At 41.6% G+C, this 22,474-nt stretch overlaps 1 protein-coding gene across 5 annotated transcripts in view; it reads left to right on the forward strand.

Moving 5' to 3' along the window:
* Window positions 1-22,474, forward strand: part of LOC139559716 (rho GTPase-activating protein 12-like) — a 131,979-nt gene that overhangs the window by 23,519 nt on the left and 85,986 nt on the right. For all 5 annotated transcript variants that reach the window (XM_071375954.1, XM_071375957.1, XM_071375958.1 and 2 more), the window contains one exon: window positions 19,320-20,104. In XM_071375954.1, the coding sequence (XP_071232055.1) occupies window positions 19,391-20,104 (714 nt within the window). In that variant the 5' untranslated portion in view covers window positions 19,320-19,390. The remainder of the gene's footprint in view (window positions 1-19,319; window positions 20,105-22,474) is intronic.

The following is a 22,474-nucleotide window of genomic DNA, read 5'->3' on the forward strand; positions in this document are numbered from 1 at the left end:
TCCATTGAGAAATGTGTGGAGTGTTGCAAAGCAGAGCCCAGCATCAACATGGAGGACTGGGTGCACACCAGTCTGGCCTGTAGTGTACAAAGGTACCTGGCAACGCCTGCCACCTTGTGAGAGGTTGTTTTCACTCTCTGGGCGTATCGTACAAAAGACTAGAGCAGCTTTATCATGTGAAACTGTCAACAGGCTTGTTTGTCTTTTGCAAGTGGCTCAGTGGAAAGAAATAGGAGGACGACTGAAGTGTGTGGTCAGAGGTTTATGTTCTGTGGAATTGATGACATTGTTGGGCAGGTTCATGCTCTTTGTTCTTTGTATCCATAGAGCCGGTAATTTTTTTTCTTATAGTCAACCCTCCAGTCAGTAATTGGGAGAACAATCATTTGAGATGGCTGTGTGTGTATGTGTGTGTGTGTGTATGTGTGTGTGTGTGTGTGTGTGTGTGTGTGTGTGTGTGTGTGTGTGTGTGTGTGCTGGGAGCATTAGTAAGTTATGAGACTTTTGTATTGCTTAACTTGTTTATGGTGAATATGCCGTTAAAACATTATTTTGTGTTTCAATCCCTACATGCCTATAACTCAATACACAGCTTTTTTTCATGGAAAAATCTTTATTTAGCACCAAATTTGAGCAAATACATTTTTTTTGCGATTAATCGAGATCCACTACAGAATTGAATGCGATTAATCACAGTTATTTTAATCGTTTGACAGCCCTTGTTTTAATCGAATCAACTACACTGCTCAAAAAAATAAAGGGAACACTTAAACAACACAATGTAACTCCAAGTCAATCACACTTCTATGAAATCAAACTGTCCACTTAGGAAGCAACACTGATTGACAATAAATTTCACATGCTGTTGTGCAAATGGAATAGACAAAAGGTGGAAATTATAGGCAATTAGCAAGACACCCCCAAAAAAGGAGTGATTCTGCAGGTGGTGACCACAAACAACTTCTCAGTTCCTATGCTTCCTGGCTGATGTTTTGGTCACTTTTGAATGCTGACGGTGCTCTCACTAGTGGTAGCATGAGACGGAGTCTACAACCCACACAAGTGGCTCAGGTAGTGCAGTTCATCCAGGATGGCACATCAATGCGAGCTGTGGCAAAAAGGTTTGCTGTGTCTGTCAGCGTAGTGTCCAGAGCATGGAGGCGCTACCAGGAGACAGGCCAGTACATCAGGAGACGTGGAGGAGGCCGTAGGAGGGCAACAACCCAGCAGCAGGACCGCTACCTCCGCCTTTGTGCAAGGAGGTGCACTGCCAGAGCCCTGCAAAATGACCTCCAGCAGGCCACAAATGTGCATGTGTCAGCATATGGTCTCACAAAGGGTCTGAGGATCTCATCTCGGTACCTAATGGCAGTCAGGCTACCTCTGGCGAGCACATGGAGGCCTGTGCGGCCCCACAAAGAAATGCCACCCCACACCAGACTGACCCACCGCCAAACCGGTCATGCTGGAGGATGTTGCAGGCAGCAGAACGTTCTCCACGGCGTCTCCAGACTCTGTCACGTCTGTCACATGTGCTCATGTGCTCAGTGTGAACCTGCTTTCATCTGTGAAGAGCACAGGGCGCCAGTGGCGAATTTGCCAATCTTGGTGTTCTCTGGCAAATGCCAAACGTCCTGCACGGTGCTGGGCTGTAAGCACAACCCCCACCTGTGGACGTCGGGCCCTCATACCACCCTCATGGAGTCTGTTTCTGACCGTTTGAGCAGACACATGCACATTTGTGGCCTGCTGGAGGTCATTTTGCAGGGCTCTGGCAGTGCACCTCCTTGCACAAAGGCGGAGGTAGCGGTCCTGCTGCTGGGTTGTTGCCCTCCTACGGCCTCCTCCACGTCTCCTGATGTACTGGCCTGTCTCCTGGTAGCGCCTCCATGCTCTGGACACTACGCTGACAGACACAGCAAACCTTTTTGCCACAGCTCGCATTGATGTGCCATCCTGGATGAACTGCACTACCTGAGCCACTTGTGTGGGTTGTAGACTCCGTCTCATGCTACCACTAGAGTGAGAGCACCGCCAGCATTCAAAAGTGACCAAAACATCAGCCAGGAAGCATAGGAACCGAGAAGTTGTCTGTGGTCACCACCTGCAGAATCACTCCTTTTTTGGGGGTGTCTTGCTAATTGCCTATAATTTCCACCTTTTGTCTATTCCATTTGCACAACAGCATGTGAAATTTATTGTCAATCAGTGTTGCTTCCTAAGTGGACAGTTTGATTTCACAGAAGTGTGATTGACTTGGAGTTACATTGTGTTGTTTAAGTGTTCCCTTTATTTTTTTGAGCAGTGTATATGCACTGAGCTTCTCTGATGCTTTAAGCCAACTGTTTGAAATAATTAAGACACACAAATGACTAGAGGGAGTCCGACCGCAATTGATTTGATTGTGCCGGGCCTGGTTCAGACTTGCAGCACTGTGTTAAGACAGAGTGACTGTGTGACTAGCATCTGTTGTGTCTCTCACCTCCCTGCTGTGTGGCATGTGACCAATAGGGCCTGACCTAAAGTATATCATAATCACATCAATCAATTGGTTATAACAAACTCTGAACACTGTAACACATGTGACTGCAAAATTGATGCAGAGGACTTGAGAAATAAACTCAAACGGGGGACTGTTTACTGGTTTCTCAGGAGGTAAAGGGGAAGTCAGATGGGTGGAATAAATTTGACTACTTGTGGAAAATACTGGAGTTTTAAGAGAAATAAATTAAGCCGCAAGCCTAAAGACACGGATGATTTACTTACCATTGAGGTAGAGGCTAGTGCTCTGGCTGGAATCCATGCAACAATGGAAAAGTTGTGTGAGGAGGTAGCAGGGCTGAGGGGGAGTTTGGAGTTCAGCCAGAGTGAAATTCCAAAGAGAAAACAAGACACTCACAGCCAAGGTTAAAATGCACGATTCGAACATGGATTGTCTACTCAGGGAGAACAGGATGCTGAAGGAGAAGCTACTAGACATACAAAGTCGTAGCATGCGTGAAAATCTAATTTCTTCTGGTATTCCTGAGGACGCATCCAATAATCCAGAGGGCGCGATCAGAGAATTCATGAAATCCGCATTGAAACATCCTATAGAGACTGTAAACAAGGTGGCTTTCCACCGAGTACACAGACTTGGAGCTCGGAGCGACAGGACCAAGGGTCCCTGACCGATCATCGCAAAATTTGAACACTACCAACAAAAGGAGCTGATCAAAAGCAGAGGAAGGGAGCTTAAGGGAACCAAATTCGGTCTCAATGACCAATTTCCAAGGAGATAAACGAACGTCGTAAGATACTGTATCCGGTACAAAGACAACAAAGGAAGGATGGTAGGCGTGCCTTTATCATTGCGGACAAAGTCTTTATAGATGGACAGCTATTCCGAGAGCTCCATAACACCGTGGCTGTACTAAATTCTACAGGGACTTCAGGTTACGAAAAAAAGAAGGTATGGGAACTGTTTGAAATATCAGAAAATTATGAAGTGGATATGAACACACACGTACTCAACTACATGCTTGCTTACACATACGGACTTATACATACATACATACACACACACACACACACACACACACCTGATCTCGTTCTCTTCTCTCACTCTCTATCTCTTCACTTCTCTTCTCTCCCTCTCTCTATTGTCGAGAACTGTTTTATAATTTAATGTGTTTATTGTTTTATAATTTAATGTGTTTATTGTTTGTCTATCTTTTTTATGTATTTGTCTACAAGTTTATATATGTTTACAACAAGCAAGGGGAAGATATCAAAATAGGGGCATTGGGGAATAATAACATATTGTACGGAATACATTTGTACTGTAGTGAAGCCGTCTCTAGAGTAATGCAAGGTTTCGTTCATGATCATGTGAAACTTCAATTGCTATGGAAATGCTGGGATGTGTTTTTCAATTATGTTAAAGGTAATTATGATGCAACTATGATGGTGATACGATATGGATTACAATTATGAATATTAAGGATATACGCACTACATGTTACACACATAGACATTCAAACATGCAAATTGGCAGAGTTATTATTTATTTGGACATCACACTTTATAGTCTTACTCTTATAGACATCATACACACTCTCATTATATCATATACAATATCATACACATCAACCTACTCAGATTTGTTACATACATCATTTGTCTCAATATTCTAACATCTGTGGCATTGGCTCACAGGGAAACAGGCAAGGGAATAAACTAAAATATTGCTAGAACATATTTCTTGAATTCTAAATATCAGACATTTGAAAGCTCTAGTTTTAACCTTCATAATACCTCTGATGGCAGTAACTTTATAAGCACTAATTATGGTCAATTCTCTTATAAAATGGGTAAAAAATTATCTATAGCAACCCCAGGTGTAAAATAGTAAATAACGGCTACTTCTCAGAGAGTTTTGAATTGTCAAGAGGAGTTAAAGAAGGGTGTCCGCTGTCACCATATCTATTCGTTATGGCCATCGAAATGCTAGCTATTAAAATCAGTTCCAATAACAACATTAGAGGATTAGAAATCCAAGGCTTAAAAACAAAGGTGTCCACGTATGCCGATGACTCTAATTTTATGTTAAGTCCGCAAGCTAGATCCCTGCAATGTCTCATTAAAGATCTAGATAACTTTTCTGTACTCTCTGGACTAAAACCTAATTATGTACAATATTACGTATTGGATCCTTAAAAAATACCACTTTTACATGACCTTGCAGCTTACCTATAAAATGGGCTGATGGTGAAGTAGACATACTCGGTATTCATATCACAAAAGATATAAATAAGCTCTCCACAATGAATTTCAATAGAAAACTTGTAAAAATAGACAAGATCCTGCAACCATGGAGAGGTAAATACCTGTCTATTTATGGAAAAATTGCCCTGATTAACTCCTTAGTCATATCTCAGTTTACTAACGTTTACTTGTGGAGCTGCCCACTCCTGATGATTCGCTTTTCAAATCATATGAGCAAAAAATATTTTGCTTTATCTGGGACGCTAAACCAGACAAGATAAAGCATACCTATCTATATAATGAATATGAATTGGGTGGGTTGAGATTATTAAATATAAGAGCACTAAACCTCTCTCTAAAAGTTTCACTCATTCAAAAGTTTTATTTGAACCCTAAATGGTTTCCAGCAGATTAATAAGAAAATCTCATCCATTGTTTGAAAATTGCCTTTTTGCCTTTGTGCTGATTGCCATGTCTCATTTTCGATTAACTGTAGTATGTGTCTTTTTCAAACAAGCATTGCAGAGCTGGCTAAAATTTCAATTTCATCCCCCTGAAAGATGGAACAAATATTATGACTGAACTCAAATGTGCTGGTTGATAAAATACCTGTTTGAAAAGGGTATTTTGTTCTTAAATCTACCATTGTAATGGTAGAGTTATGTCCTTCATGGAGTTATCAGAATTGTACGGGAACGTCTGCTCAATCCAAGAGTACAACCAGTTGATTACAGCATTGCCCCAAACACGGAGGAGGCGGGTGGCAGTGGGAGGAGGTAGGGAACTGGTCTGTCTGCCCAATATAAAGGATCAAAACTGGCGGAGGAATAAAAATAGCATAAATTGGAAAGTATACCATTTTAATTTGAGGACCAGGATGTTGACAACTGTGCCATACAGATTGCAAAATAGTTGGGAGAGATTTTTGATGTACCGATTCTATGGTACAGGGTGTATGAGTTGATATATAAAACAACGCAAGATTCAAGACTTTGTGCTTATCAGCTAAAATTATTATACAGAATTCTTGCCACCAACAAAATGTTGAATATTTGGGGCATAAAATCATCGAAGCGCTGCAGATTTTGTGGTGAGGGATACAGAATCAATAGACCATCTATTTTGGTATTGCCCTCAGGTAGCCTGTTTCTGGTCTCAGGTTCAGGAATGGCTAAAAATGCATAGCATTGATTAAAATTGACCCTAGAAATAGTACTGTTAGGAGATCTGGAGAGACCGGGTCACTCAATTACTAATATACTAATACTCTTAGTAAAAGTATTTATCTTCAACACGCAATCTGTAGATTCTATTCGATTAGATAGATTGAAATTGTACGTTAAACATCACAGCATAGTTGAAAGATATGTGCTGCGAAGAAACACGAAGTGGGCGGCCAGCAGAGACGGATGGGCTGGGCTGAGGGAAGCTGAGGGTTGGTATGTGGAATTGGAGACAAGTGGGAGTGGAGTTCCCTGTGTGAGAGAGAGAATGATGGTCAAAAGATAAAGGGAAAAAAATGTCAAAATAAAAGTACATTTGATTGACACTAAGTGGCAGTGTTTTTACAACTAATGCCTGTTTGCCTGAGGCTGATGCCGTGCAGGTGTTTGTGCACATGCATATACACACACTCTCATTCAAATATACACATACAAGAACACACACATACATGTAATAGTGCCAGACATGCACACAAACATATACAGTTGCTGTTATGATTTCAGTTTTTTTTAATTTTATTGTTGTTTGTTTTCTTCTGTCTTTTCCCTTTTTCTTTTTAGTTCATTCTCTTGGTTGTTGGTGCATTGGGGGGTTCTTGGGGGTGGGGAATGGAATTAATTGTATTTTTATTTTTAACCGGAGGGGGGGGACTGTGGGAGGGGTCTCGAAGGGTTGAGGGACAGCTATTGGGGATCTTGGAGGGTTCGGGTTTCACAAGATTGTGATCATAAAAAAGGAAACTATGACATCTTTTATATCACTATCATGCACACACCCTCACACATAAGGATGGCTCTGTTGCGGAAAGACTGATACATGTTTGATAGTGTCTTTGTTGTATTGTTTGTCCTTCATGTTCTAATACTGTTCTAATGTTACCCCTTGTGTTTTTTGTAATAAATAATAAAGAAATTAAGTAAACAACACTACATCAATTATAACCGTACGAGTCTGTTGTATGTAAAAAATTTTGTAAAGCCTTCACTCCTGCAAAGACTAAAAACAGGGCCATTTATTCGTGAATGCAATTTCCGAAATGGAACGGCTTAGGCCTGTTCATTGTTTGCGCTAATTATTCAATGGTCACTTTATTTTCTTTTAAAACAAATGCTTGATTTGCATTTCAAATCATGAATGACTTGTGTGCTGTGTGATGACATGAAAGAATAAATAAATTGATTGATACAGTAGCCTATATAAGTATTGAAATATAGGCCTATGTAAGTTACGTGATTAAGACTAAACAGGATGCGCTCTTAGGCCTACAGCTCGATGGTGGTTATACAAGGTTGCTATACTAAGCCTACTATTGATAACGATCATAATTATAACAGTAACAATAAGAAGAAGATCAAGGAAAAAGGAGGGTTATTATAAATAAAAAATTTCTGCCAATTTGCAACAGTGTAAACCACACTAAATACATTAGAAATAATACCTGAGAGGCTAGTCTAACGAGGGGGAAAAAAGTGTTACAGCATAGCAAATTGTTTATCTGACGAGTGGTTGCTTGAGACTTGGTGCTCACGGAATCAGTAGGCTATTAAGCAAGCGCTCAAACAGGCAACCTAAGCAGGATCTGTATTATTTCTGTAGACATACAGTACCAGTGAAAAGATTGGACACACCTACTCATTCAAGGGTTTTTCTTTATTTTTTTACCATTTTCTACAGTGAAGACATCAAAACTATGAACACATATGGAATCATGTAGTAGCCCAAAAAATGTTAAACAAATTATATTTTAGATTCTTCAAAGTAGCCACCCTTTGCCTTGATGACAGCTTTGCACACTCTTGGCATTCAACCAGCTTCACCTAGAATGCTTTTCCTGGAATGTCTTAAAGGAGTTCTCACATATGCTGAGCACTTGTTGGCTGCTTTTCCTTCACTGCGGTCCAACTCATCCCAAACCATCTCAATGCTTCACGGTGGGAACCACACATGCGAAAATCATCCGTTCACCTACTCTGCGTCTCACAAAGACACGGCGGTTGGAACCAAAAATCACAAATTTGGACTCTTCAGACCAAAGAACAGATTTCCACCGGTCTAATGTCCATTGCTCTTTTTTCTTGGCACAAGCAAGTCTCTTCTTCTTATTGGTGTCCTTTAGTAGTGGTTTCTTTGCAGCAATTCGACCATGAAGGTCATGCTCTTTAATCAGCTTCTTGTTATGCCACACCTGTCAGGTGGATGGATTATCTTGGTAAAGGAGAAATGCTGACTAACAGGGATTTAAAAAATTTGTGCATAACATTTTAGAGAAAAGCTTTTTGTGCGTATAGAACATTTCTCTGATCTTTTATTTTAGCTCATGAAACATGGGACCAATACTTTACATGTTGTGTTTTTATATTTTTGTTCAGTGTACATCAAAATAAATACAATTTGACTCTGGATTGCAACATAATGATGCTTGTATCCAAGATCCTAAATAATTTAAATCCGCTTCTTGTTTTGTTTCCTTGCCACGATACTAATGAGTATCTCGATTAGGGCTGGGAATTGCCAGGGGCCTCATGTTACTAAATTATCACGAGAGTTAGGTGCGATGTGATATGCATTGCGATTCTCACGATTCTATATGTATTGCAATCAGTGTTGGGGGTAACACGTTACAAAGTAATGCATTAGAGTACTCACATTTTTTTGTGGTAACGAATAACTTAGCACATTTTTTTCTCACAATCTAAGTAATCAGTTACTTAGTTACTTTTTGAAATAAGCAAATCATTACTTTTAACTTTTAATTTTTTTTTTTTTGTTTTGTCCCAAAAATGTTTAAATCCCTTCTCGTAAGTTCACACTCTTCCTATTTCTTTAAGAAAGTTGTGGAGGGAAGCTAGCTAGATGGTAGCTTCCCTCCTAACCAAATAGAGAAATATTTGCATTGCTAACTGTTCCCGTTTTTGGGTACACAGAATTGAGACTGAGCGTGGGTCAATAGATCCAACGGGATATGTCGAGTTGTTTGGGAACTCAGTTGGGGTGTTCAGAGATTGTTCTTTTATGTGCACCATTTACTTATCTTTTATGTGATCGCAGCTGTAACTATTATCCACCTATACCCAGAGATGACTAGCACTAGAGTTCGATGACTTTGACTAGTACCTTAAATCTACTGACATTGAACTGCCATGGTCTAGGTCATGCAATCAAACTGAAAAAGATACTATGTGCTCTTAAAAAAGAAGAAGCAGGCATTGCGCTGTTACAAGAGACACACCTCTGTGATGCCGAACATGCTAAACTCCGCAGAGCTTGGGTGGGACAGGTGTATTTCTGGACTTTCAAATCAAACATCAGAGGCACAGCCATAATTATCCATAAGCATGTTCCATTCATAATTGACTAAAACATATCTGATCCGGAGGGGAGATTTACTCTGATAACTGGGTCACTGTATGGGCAACCAGTTACGATCTTAAACATATACGCCCCTAACACTGATACTCCTGCTTTCATGTCGAAAATGGTAACCCTGTTCAATGAGCATTGTGTTTCCTTTGGAGTGCTGGCTGGAGACTTTTAATTGTGCCCTCAACCCAACCCTGGACAAATCATCTCAAGTCCCCAGCACACAATCCTAGATCGGCAAAGATGTTGAACTCTCTTACTAAAGAGATGGGACTGATAGATATCTGGAGAGAGACTAGTAGCTCATCTATGGACTATATATACTACTCTAATGTCCATAACACCTACTCTCGTATAGATTACATTTTTATCGCAAAGATTTTAATAAATTCTGCCACGTGTACAATCGGACCAATAGCACTTTCAGATCACGCCTTTGTCCACCTTCGCTTTGACCTCTGCAATACATTGGTTACTACATGGATAAACAACTACACACAAGACAACAAAGACTCCTGTTTCTCTGGCCAAATCAAATTTATTTGTCACATACACATGGTTAGCAGATGTTAACGCGAGTGTAGCGAAATGCTTGTGCTTCTAGTTCCGACAATGCAGTTATAATCAATGAGTAATCTAACCTAACAATTTCACAACAGCTACCTTATACACAAGTGTAAAGGGATGAAGAATATGTACATAAAGATATATGAATGAGTGATGGTACAGAACGGCATAGGCAAGATGCAGTAGATGGTATCGAGTACAGTATATACATATGAGATGAGTAATGTAGGGTATATAAACATAAAGTGGCATAGTTTAAAGTGGCTAGTGATACATGTATTAAATAAAGATGGCAAGATTCAGTAGGTGGTATAGAGTACAGTATATACATATACATATGAGATGAGTAATGTAGGGTATGTAAACATTATTTTAAGTGGCATTGTTTAAAGTGGCTAGTGATAAATTTTTTACATGTATGGCAGCAGCCACTCAATGTTAGTGGTGGCTGTTTAACAGTCTAATGGCCTTGAGATAGAAGCTGTTTTTCAGTCTCTCGGTCCCTGATTTGATGCACCTGTACTGACCTCGCGTTCTGGATGATGGTGGGGTGAACAGGCAGTGGCTCGGGTGGTTGTTGTCCTTGATGATCTTTATGGCCTTCCTGTGACATCGGGTGGTGTAGGTGTCCTGGAGGCCAGGTAGTTTGCCCCCGGTGATGCGTTGTGCAGACCTCACTACCCTCTGGAGAGCGTTACGGTTGTGGGCGGAGCAGTTGCCGTACCAGGCGGTGATACAGCCCGACAGGATGCTCTCAATAGTGCATCTGTAAAAGTTTGAGTGCTTTTTGTGAAAAGCCGAATTTCTTCAGCCTCCTGAGGTTGAAGAGGCGCTGCCGCGCCTTCTTCACCACGCTGTCTGTGTGGGTTGACCAATTCAGTTTGTCCGTGATGTGTACGCCGAGGAACTTAAAACTTACTACCCTCTCCACTACTGTCCCGTCGATGTGGATAGGGGGGTGCTCCCTCTGCTGTTTCCTGAAGTCCACGATCATCTCCTTTGTTTTGTTGACGTTGAGTGTGAGGGTATTTTCCTGACACCACACTTCGAGGGCCCTCCTCCCTGTAGGCCGTCTCGTCGTTGTTGATAATTAAGCCTACCACTGTAGTGTCGTCTGCAAACTTGATGATTGAGTTGGAGGCGTGCATGGCCACGCAGTTGTGGGTGAACAGGGAGTACAGGAGAGGGCTCAGAACGCACCCTTGTGGGGCCCCAGTGTTGAGGATCAGCGGGGTGGAGATGTTGTTACCAACCCTCAACCACCTGGGAGCGGCACTTCAGGAAGACAAGTACCCAGTTGCACAGGGCGGGGTCGAGACCCAGGGTCTCGAGCTTGATGATGAGTTTGGAGGGTACTGCTTGTGGCCTGCTGGAGGTCATTTTGCAGGGCTCTGGCAGTGCTCCTCCTTGCACAAAGGCGGAGGTAGCGGTCCTGCTGCTGGGTTGTTGCCCTCCTACGGCCTCCTCCACGTCTCCTGATGTACTGGCCTGTCTCCTGGTAGCGCCTCCATGCTCTGGACACTACGCTGACAGACACAGCAAACCTTCTTGCCACAGCTCGCATTGATGTGCCATCCTGGATGAACTGCACTACCTGAGCCACTTGTGTGGGTTGTAGACTCCGTCTCATGCTACCACTAGAGTGAAAGCACCGCCAGCATTCAAAAGTGACCAGAACATCAGCCAGGAAGCATAGGAACTGAGAAGTGGTCTGTGGTCACCACCTGCAGAACCACTCCTTTATTGGGGGTGTCTTGCTAATTGCCTATAATTTCCACCTTTTGTCTATTCCATTTGCACAACAGCATGTGAAATTTATTGACAATCAGTGTTGCTTCCTAAGTGGACAGTTTGATTTCACAGAAGTGTGATTGACTTGGAGTTACATTGTGTTGTTTAAGTGTTCCCTTTATTTTTTTGAGCAGTGTATATATCTTCAAATGAAACACGTAATTTCCTCATTTACTTCCAAGGGGAGGTTTAGAGCTCAGCTGAATGAAGTTGAGACCCTTCTTGCTACAGCACAATCCATCAAAGGCAATATCTCATATATCTAGACTCTTTTCTGAGAAAGGGGGCTCCTCCTTTACTTCTTTGAGAAGAATCTGGGAAAAGGACCTTTGTCTGACGATCAGTGATGAGTTATGGGCGGATGTTTGCGACAGGGTATACTGCTCCTCTACTAATGTAAAAATTAAAGAATCTAATTAAAAACACCCCAGTAACACCCCGGTTAGACTCCATAGAATGAATGCAGACATTTCTCCCGATTTTGTAAAATAGGTACCTCTGAAAGTGGAACCTATACGCATGTATTTTGGAGTTGTAGAGAGATTGCCAAAATCTGGTAATGTATAAATACTGCTGCACAGAAAATACTAGATGTACAGTTTGATATGACCCCGTGTATCTAGCTATCTTAATGCCCAGCAGGACTTTGTTCTTGATCCTGACAGAGAAAATGTGTTTATGACTATGATATACTTTGCTAAGGAATGTATTCTTCTATTGTGGGCTTCTAATATTTCTTCTACATTTTTAAAATGTGGATTGACCCGATTGTTGACTTTCTTCCTCTTGAAAAGCTCATTTATGACCTCTGCAAGAGACAGCACAAGTTTGATAGACTCTGGTCTCCACTACTCAACTATATTTTCAATTGGACAGAGTGAATGGGATGATTAGGGAAATGAGCAGATAAATATTGTGTAAGGTGCTGTAAAGACGAGTTATTTGCTCGTCGTCTCAGCGAAGGCTGGAAATAGCTAAAAGGAACGCTGACAGTGGTGCTGCAAGTTTGTTTTAGTACTTATTTTATTATATTATTTTTGTCTGCCACATCTGTGAATGTGGAATGTGTTTTGTTAGTTGATTTTAAAAACAAGAGATCTTAAAACGTTAAATTGAAAAAAATTACCAGAGATTCTCACCTGGCCCATTTATATTAGGCAATCGGTATTACTGGGCTACAGTGCCTTCAGAAAGTACTCATACCCATGGATTTAGTCCACATTTTGTTGTTACAGCCTGAATTTAAAATGGATTAAATAGATTTTTTAATGACACAGTGAAAACATGTTTTTAGACATTTTTGCTAATGTATTGAAAATGAAATACAGATCTAATTTTCATAAGTATTCACACCCTTGAGTCAATACTTTGTAGAATCACCTTTGGCTGTGATTACAACTGAGTTTTTTGGGGTAAGTCTCTGAGATTTGCACAATTGGATTGTACAGTATTTGCCCCATTTATTATAAAAACAATTCTTCAAGGTCTGTCAAGTTGTTTGTTGATCATTGCTAGACAGCCATTTTCAAGTCTTGTCATAGATTGTCAAGCTGATTTAAGTCAAAACTGTAACTAGGTCACTCAGGCAGATTCAATGTCATCTTGGTAAGCAACTCCAGTGTAGATTTAGCCTTGTGTTTTAGGTTATTGTCCTGCTGAAAGGTGATTTCGTCTCCCAATGTCTGTTGGAAAGCAGACTGAACCAGGTTTTCCTTTAGGATTTTGCCTGTGCTTATAGCTGTATTCCGTTCCTTTTTATCCTAAGAAAATCCCTAGTCCTTGCCGTTGACAAGCATACCCATAACATGATACAGCCACCACCCTGCTTGAAAATATGAAGAGTGGGTCTCAGTGATGTGTTTTGTTGGATTTGCCCCAAACATAACGCTTTGTATTCAGGACAAAAAGTTAATTTCTTCGCTACATTTTTTGCAGTATTACCTAAGTGCCTTGTTGCAAACAGCATTCATGTTTTGGAATATTTTTATTTTGTACAGACTTCCTTCTTTTCACTCTGTCAGTTATGTTAGTATTGTGGAGTAAGTACAATGTTGTTGATCCATTCTCAGTTTTCTCATATCACAACCATAAAACTCTGTAACTGTTTTAAGATAAAATGAATACTTCACCATTGGCCTCATGGGGAAATCCCTGAGCAGTTCGCTTCCTCTCCGGCAACTGAGTTAGGAAGGACACCTGTATCTTTGTAGTGACTGGATGTATTGATACACCATCCAAAGCCTAATTAATAACTTTACCATGCTCAAAGGAATATTCAGCGTATGCTTTTTTAAATTTATACACATCTACCAATCGGTGCCCTTCTTTGTGAGACATTGAAAAACATCCCTGGTCGTTTTGGTTGAATCTGCTTGAAATTCACTACTCGCTTGAGGGACCTTTACAATTATCTGTATGTGTGGTGTACAGAGATGGTGTAGTCATAAAAAAAATCATGTTAACCACGATTATTGAACACAGAATGAGTCCATTACAGTATGTGATTTGTTAACCTCTACGGGATGGTTGTTGCTAATGTGACGAGAATGACGTTGTATACAACAGCCAACTTTCCGGGACATAGACATGTCTTATATGGGCCAAAAGTTTAGATTAACAAGAATTTAACTGCAGTGTCCAATTAACAGCTATTACAGTGAAACAATACCATGCAATTGTTTGAGAAGAGTGCACAACATCAAACTTTTATCACGGCAACTGGTTTGGTAAATAATGTACTTACATTCAGTAATCTTGCTCTGATTTGTCATCCTGATGGTCCCAGAGATAAAATGTAGCATAGTTTTGTTTGATAAAATAAATGTTTATGTTCAAATTTAGGAACTGGGTTCTACAGTTTGACCCCACTGCTGTCTCTGGCTCCACACCCACCCTGCCAGGCCATCTAGATGTGTGAAAGTTAATGTATAAGCTAATGATCCATCATGTATGACATTCCTGGGAGTGTGTAAACTATTTTTTTTTTATTACCATAGCATTTTTGTATGTTCTCTATAGTTATGTACTTGAAAATGTATCAATTGACCAATTCGGCACATTTGGACAGACTTGGGCAAACTTGGGCAAACTCCTGGCAGATAATAAATATTTTACAGTAATGTAATTCTTCACTGGATCCTGTCTGAAATTTTGCCCACACACTGCTGCCATCTGGTGACAAATCTAAATTACACTTAGACTCCTATCTGAAAGTATGGCCTTTCTCTTGCAATTCAAAGATGATGGAACAAAAAATACATTTAAAAACGTGTTTTTTTGTTTGTATTATCTTTTACTAGATCTAATGTTATATTCTCCTACATTAATTTTACATTTCCACAAACTTCAAAGTGTTTCCTTTCAAATGGGTATCACTAATATGCATTTCCTTGCTTCAGGTCATGAGCTACTGGCAGTTAAATTTGGGTATGACATTTTAGGCGAAAATTGGGAAAAAAGGGTACAATCCTCTAAAGCACATTATTACTCGAACTTATTTAGGCTTGGAACAAAGGATTTGAATACTTATTGACTCAAGACATTTCAGCTTTTAATGACATTTTTTCCCAAAACATTTTCTACAAACAAAATTCCACTTTGACATTATGGGGTATTGTGTGTACAGTCGTGGCCAAAAGTTTTGAGAATGACACAAATATACATTTTCACAAAGTCTGCTGCCTCAGTTTGTATGATGGCAATTTGCATATACTCCAGAATGTTATGAAGAGTGATCAGATGAATTGCAATTAATTGCAAAGTCCCTCTTTGCCATGCAAATGAACTGAATCCCCAAAAAATATTTCCACTGCATTTCAGCCCTGCCACAAAAGGACCAGCTGACATCATGTCAGTGATTCTCTCGTTAACACAGGTGTGAGTGTTGACGAGGACAAGGCTGGAGGTCACTCTGTCATGCTGATTGAGTTCGAATAACAGACTGGAAGCTTCAAAAGGAGGGTGGTGCTTGGAATCATTGTTCTTCCTCTGTCATCCATGGTTACCTGCAAGGAAACACGTGCCGTCATCATTGCTTTGCACAAAAAGAGCTTCACAGGCAAGGATATTGCTGCCAGTAAGATTGCACCTAAATCAACCATTTATCGGATCATCAAGAACTTCAAGGAGAACGGTTCAATTGTTGTGAAGAAGGCTTCAGGGCGCCCAAGAAAGTCCAGCAAGCGCCAGGACCGTCTCCTAAAGTTGATTCAGCTGCGGGATCGGGGCACCACCAGTACAGAGCTTGCTCAGGAATGGCAGCAGGAAGGTGTGAGTGCATCTGCACGCACAGTGAGGTGAAGACTTTTGGAGGATGCCTGGTGAAAGCATGATGGAGCACCTTGCCATAAGGCAAAAGTGATAACTAAGTTGCTCGGGGTACAAAACATAGATATTTTGGGTCCATGGCCAGGGTTCACCTACTCTGTGTCTCACAAAGGCACGGCAGTTGTAACCAATAATCTCAAATTTAGACTCATCAGACCAAAGGACAGATTTCCACCAGTCTAATGTTCATTGCTCTTGTTTTTTGGCCCAAGCAAGTCTCTTCTTATTGGCGTACTTTAGTAGTGTTTTTTTTAAAGCAATTCGACCAAGAAGGCCTGATTTCATGCGGTCTCCTCTGAATGATGTTGAGATTATGGATGCATCGATTAGGGATGCATTTTTGCCCGTATGTCGCCATTACCAGTAAAACATAATCCAAAGCTATTTATTTCACTTACTTGCTGTGCTGTTTCGTTGTTCATTTGTTCAGTCTCAACCAGGATCTCATCATACATGTCAAGCAGTGAAGTTTCTGCTCTGTCTGTCCGTGGCCTCTCTTCCTCGGTGCGCACTGTCATGTTTCCATTTTGTCCAGCTGTGTCTGTAACGTTTTACGTAAACCCGGTTTCTTGTCTGCATCGAAGTAGCGGTCCTTGTACCTAGCATCAAGCATGGTGGCGACACAGTAAAGAGGCTCAGAGAGAATGCCACTGAATCACGTGTTCACAGCCTCTTGTAGAGTACTTTTGCAAGTTTTAACCCCACGGTATGTGTCGGCAGTTGAGCAGGAGTTTCAATGCTATGACAGAAGGTATCACGTCTGCTGCAGACACAGTTGAGCTTATTTCTCAAGTCAGTTGTTCGAATGGAGCTACCAGTCAATCAATCCAATGTATTTATAATAGCCCTTCTTACATCAGCTGATGTCACAAAGTGCTGTACAGAAACCCAGCCTAAAACCCCAAACAGCAAGCAATGCAGGTGTAGAAGCACGGTGGCTAGGAAAAACTCCCTAGAATGGCCAGAACCTGGGAATTCCTTTCCTGTGGCGGTTTCATCATAGTGCGTGATGGTTTTTGCGACTGCACATGAAGAAACTTTCAAAGTTCTTGACATTATCGGATTGACTGACCTTGTAATGATGGACTGTTATTTATCTTTGCCTATTTGAGCTGTTCTTGCCATAATATGGACTTTGTCTTTTACGAAATAGAGCTATCTTCTGTATACCACTCCTCCTTTGTCACAACACAACTGATTGGCTCAAACGCATTAAGGAAAGACATTTCACAAATTAACTTTGAACAAGGCAGACCTGTTAATTGAAATGCATTCCAGGTGACTACCTCATTAAGCTGGTTGAGAGAATGCCAACAGTGTGCAAAGCTGTCATCAAGGCAAAGGGTGGCTATTTGAAGAATGTCAAATATAAAATATATTTTGATTTGTTTAACACTTTTTTTGGTTCCTACATGATTCCATATGTGTTATTTCATAGTTTTGATGTCTTCACTATTATCCTACAATGTAGAACATAGTAAAAATAAAGAAAAACCCTGGAATGGGTCCAAACTTTTATAATTTGTATTTTTACACATCAATTGTTGGAGTCTAAGTATAGATATAATATAGTCCAAAATAATATTGCGATATGGAACTATCAACCACCCCACCCCAGCACTACTAGCTAGTGCATTTAGCTAAATGGTATTTAGCTAGCCAACTATCCAGTTAGTGATTAGTGTTAGCGATTAGCTTTGTTAGGCAAATGGCAGCTTCCTTTAGTGTTTTGCAGAGTGCAAGATACACAAACTAATAATAGCCTAGAAATAGAAACATCTGGATTCATATTTAGAAGCAATTGACTGTTGTGAATGATTTATTTGACAGCATGCTGAGAGAATGGAGGAACTGTCTGCTGGCTGCTTGAGTGACAAGGGCGGGGTTTGGTGTGTGTGTGACCCGGCAACTGGATCAAATCAAATTTATTTATATCAAATCAAATTTATTTATATAGCCCTTCTTACATCAGCTGATATCTCAAAGTGCTGTACAGAAACCCAGCCTTAAACCCCAAACAGCAAGCAATGCAGGTGTAGAAGCACAGTGGCTAGGAAATACTCCCTAGAAAGGCCAAAACCTAGGAAGAAACCTAGAGAGGAACCAGGCTATGAGGGGTGGCGAGTCCTCTTCTGGCTGTGCCGGGTGGAGATTATAACAGAACATGGCCAAGATGTTCAAATGTTCATAAATGACCAGCATGGTCAAATAATAATCATCACAGTAGTTGTCGAGGGTGCAACAAGTCAGCACCTCAGGAGTAAATGTCAGTTGGCTTTTCATAGCCGATCATTAAGAGTATCTCTACCGCTCCTGCTGTCTCTAGAGAGTTGAAAACAGCAGATCTGGGACAGGTCAGGGTTCCATAGCCGCAGGCAGAAGAGTTGAATGCAAGCAGGAGAGGGAGAGAGAGTACTCTGCACTCGGAGGCTGCGGTAAATCGCAGCCTTATCATTAGTAACAATTTTTATCTTATTTGATTTTCTAGGTGCGCTGGTGCTCCCAAAATTAGAATTCCAGGTTGCACAGAAAAATATTTGAGCATATGCAAACTTTTTGGTTGCAATTTAGAGCCCTGCTCACAGCCTCTAATCCAGAGGTATTCAAACTTTTTCAGCGGGGACCCAATTAGTATCCTTCAATTCATAAAATCTTCATCAGTTATCAAAATGAAAAGAAACCAATAAATACATTTACTCAATCAAATAAAACAAAATGATGATAATTGTCCCATACAATAATCTGTACTCTAAAGTTTTTGTTCAAATGTATTTTTATTTTTGGCAACCCCACTGTAGTTCCCCGTAGACCCCACTAGGGGGGTTGCTGCCCTGACTTTGAATACCACTGCTCTGATCTTATCTACCACTCAGGCTAGGAGCAGCGCAACTCTTAATGTACAACACCATAGATCCTTGTGTATGGGGTTACTGAGTCAGTCTTCTCTCCAGGCTATGCTCCTGAGTCCCAGTCCCTCCATACTGTGTGTTTGTGTAATCTTACCTACCTCTCAGGCAGCGTCTTAGGCTAGGAGCACAACTCTTACTGAGTTTACATAGACTTGGGGAAAGTCTTCAGTCTATGCTCCCTCATCCCATCCATCCATTCTATATTGTGTGTGTCTGTGTCTAAACGAAGGATGCAAGACCAGAAATCTTGGAGTTAGACGATTCCAGATCTCTTGCTGATTTCCCTCCTGATTCCAGGAATGGTTTAACAGCATTTTGCAACCCTTGTCTGTATGTGTACTAATGTTATCATAACATAGGCCTAATCTCTCTCCCCTGTTTCCTCCTCCTACCCAGTTACACAGTGGGACATGCAGAGCCAGGCTGTGTCCCTGCGGTGGTAAGCTCCAGCCAGCATTTTCACGGTCATGGCGTCAGATCGAGAGGGGCGTGGGTGTGAGCTTCCCATTGCCCCAGGCCAGGTGTACATTGAGGTGGAGTATGATTATGAGTACAAGGCCAAGGAGGGCCAGATCTCCATCCGCCAGGGAGAGTGCTACATGCTGGTGAAGAAGACCAACGAGGACTGGTGGCAAGTGAAGAAAGAGGAGGGGACCAAGGCGTTTTACATACCAGCGCAGTATGTTAGAGAGGTCCGCAAGGCCCTCATGCCCCCTCCAAAGCCTCTGCACCTGGCGCATCACGGTGGAGGGAGCGGGGGGAACTCGGTCTTGGTCAAGGCAAGCATCTCTAACGAGAACCTGAACTTAACCAGTTTCAGCCGGCCCTCTCCCTCATCACCCTCCCCCTCCTCGTCGTCGAGGGCTGCCCTCACCCCTCCGAGCCAGCACAGGGACAGGGACGCCAACCAGAATCCTGGTAGAGACCCTGGCAGCCTCACAAAACATGACCGGGCCCTGGCAGTCATTATAAAGAACAACCACATCCACCCCCACCCTCACAACCATGCTGCTGGACGAGGATGTAACACGCTGCCCCGTGCCGATGCCACTTCCCCTGATCTCCGCAGGGTGCCCCTGAATGTGGAGATGCCCCCGGGGCACTGTGACTCAGAGGGTTCGGAGAGACGCAACGACTCGGAGTCTGGAGACGAGCTGAGCAGCTCTACTGAGCACCTGCAGGTAAGAATGGAAATATCTTAATTTCTCTAAAGTTTTAGATGGAAGCTGGTGATTTTCATTATGGGGTTTTTACTTCTGCAAAGCTTACTGTATGAAATGTTTTCTTGCCTTTCATCAAATCAAATTTTATTTGTCACATGCACCGAATACAACAGGTGTAAACCTTACCGTGAAATGCTTACTTACAAGCCCTCAACCAACAATGCAATTCAAGAAATAAAGTTTAAAAAAATATTGACTAAATAAACTAAACTAAAGTAAAAAAAAAAAAGAAAAAAAGAAAGTAAAACAATTAAATTACATAACAATAACGAGGATATATTCAGGGGGTACCGAGTCGATGTGCGGGAGTACAGGTTAGTTGAGGTAGTTTGTACATGTAGTTTGGGGTAAAGTGACTATGCATAGATAATGAACAGCGAGGAGCAGCAGTGTAAAAACAAAGGGGGGGTTAATGTAAGTACTCTTGGTGGCCTTTTGATTCATTGTTCAGCAGTCTTTAGCTTCGGGGTAGAAGCTGTTAACGAGCATTTTGGACCTAAACTTGGCGCTCCGGTACCACTTAACGTGCGGTAGCAGAGAGAACAGTCTATGACTTGGATGACTGGAGTCTTTGACAATTTTTGGGGCCTTCCTCTGAACCCGCCTACTATATAGGTCCTGGGTGGCAGGAAGCTTTGCCCCAGTGATGTATTGGACCATACGCCATACCCTCTGTAGCGCTTTATGGTCAGATGCCGAGCAGTTGCCATACCAGGCGGTGATGCAACATGTCCGGATGCTCTCGATGATGCAGCTGTATAATTATTTGAGGATATGGGGACCAATGCCAACATTTTTGCCAGTCTCTTGAGGGGGAAAAGGTGTTGTCGTGCCCTCTTCATGACTGTCTTGGTGTGTTTGGACCATGATAGTTTGTTGGTGATGTGGACACCAAGGAACTTGAAACTCTCGACACGCTCCACTACAGCACCGTCAATGTTAATGTGGGCCTGTTCGGCCCTCCTTTTCCTGTAGTCCACGATCATCTCCTTTGTCTTGCTCATATTGAGGGAGCGGACAGGCCACCACACTGCCAGGTCTCTGACCTCCTCCGTATAGGCTGTCTCATCGTTGCCGGTGATCAGGCTTTCCACTGTTCTGACGTCAGCAAACTTGATGGTGTCGGAGTTGTGCTTGCCCATGCAGTCGTGGGTGAACAGGGAGTACAGGAGGGGACTAAGCACCCACCCCCGAGGGGCCCTAGTGTTGAAGATCAGCGTGGCAGATGTGTTGTTGCTTACCCTTACCACCTGTGTGGCGGTATTGAGGTAGAGCTCTTGTTGTTCTTTTAGGTAGCCTAATACAATATTCATTTTTTGAAGGAATTGATAGAGTAGACCTAAATGGGATGTATACTGGTAGTTGGTCTGAGATTGCCATCATTACCTTTTTAAGTCTTCTTAGTTTATAGCACAATATGTTTTCTAGTGATAGGCTTGTTACACAGGGTTTAGTTTATTATGTTCCCCATTAGCTACTGCACAAGCAGCGGCTACTTTTTCTGGGGTCCACATTAGGGTTGAAGGTGTGGAACCCGGTTACCAAGATTTCCTGGGATTTACAACCCAAAGCCACTCCCTTTTCCCGGGATAAATAACTGCGAGAAATCGGTAAATTATAATAAATTATTAATATGAATAACATGGTGGGAAATGGAACTGTTAAATTATATGCAATGTCTAAATCTGGCTTCTCAACGCTCAGGGTGGGGACAGACCCATCTCAATATGGAGCGCAGTTCACATGTAGATCTATCATCTCAAAATGGTAACTTTTTTTCTTGTGACCAGTAGGCCAACATTTGCTGCAGCATCGACTAATATACAGACCGAATGCACGTCTAATTTACCCATCTCCATCTGTCTTTCGGGGCTCATCTTGTTTTTTAATTGTAAAGATTTGTATTTTATTTTATTGCAGCTGCAGAGTAAAAAAAAAAAAAAAAAAGCCTGTCACTCGAGTATCGTTGCTTTGAATCGGTGCACGCACAAGCATTCTCTTGCAGTATTTTTCTCTCTTCATCAACTCCATTGAAATTGGATCCAAAATAGATAATCCTGTTCTATATTGATATATAGCCTTATATTTAGATGTCCTAGCCTACCTCTTACAGGTAATAAAGCCAATGCAGTATTAGCCTTATATTTATCTAATTCATGATGGGTTATGCATAGTAAGCTTCTATCTCTTCTGCAATACACAAGCACCTGTGCTCCACTGGCCTCTACTTAAAAAATGCTCCTTAGCTCTTGGAGTCCCATGCAGGAAAAGCTAGACTAGAACAGCCTGGTGGACGTTTTTATAGCATTTCTTATACCAATAGACCAT

This window comes from Salvelinus alpinus, chromosome 30, assembly GCF_045679555.1.
Source record: "Salvelinus alpinus chromosome 30, SLU_Salpinus.1, whole genome shotgun sequence".
NCBI lineage: Eukaryota > Metazoa > Chordata > Actinopteri > Salmoniformes > Salmonidae > Salvelinus > Salvelinus alpinus.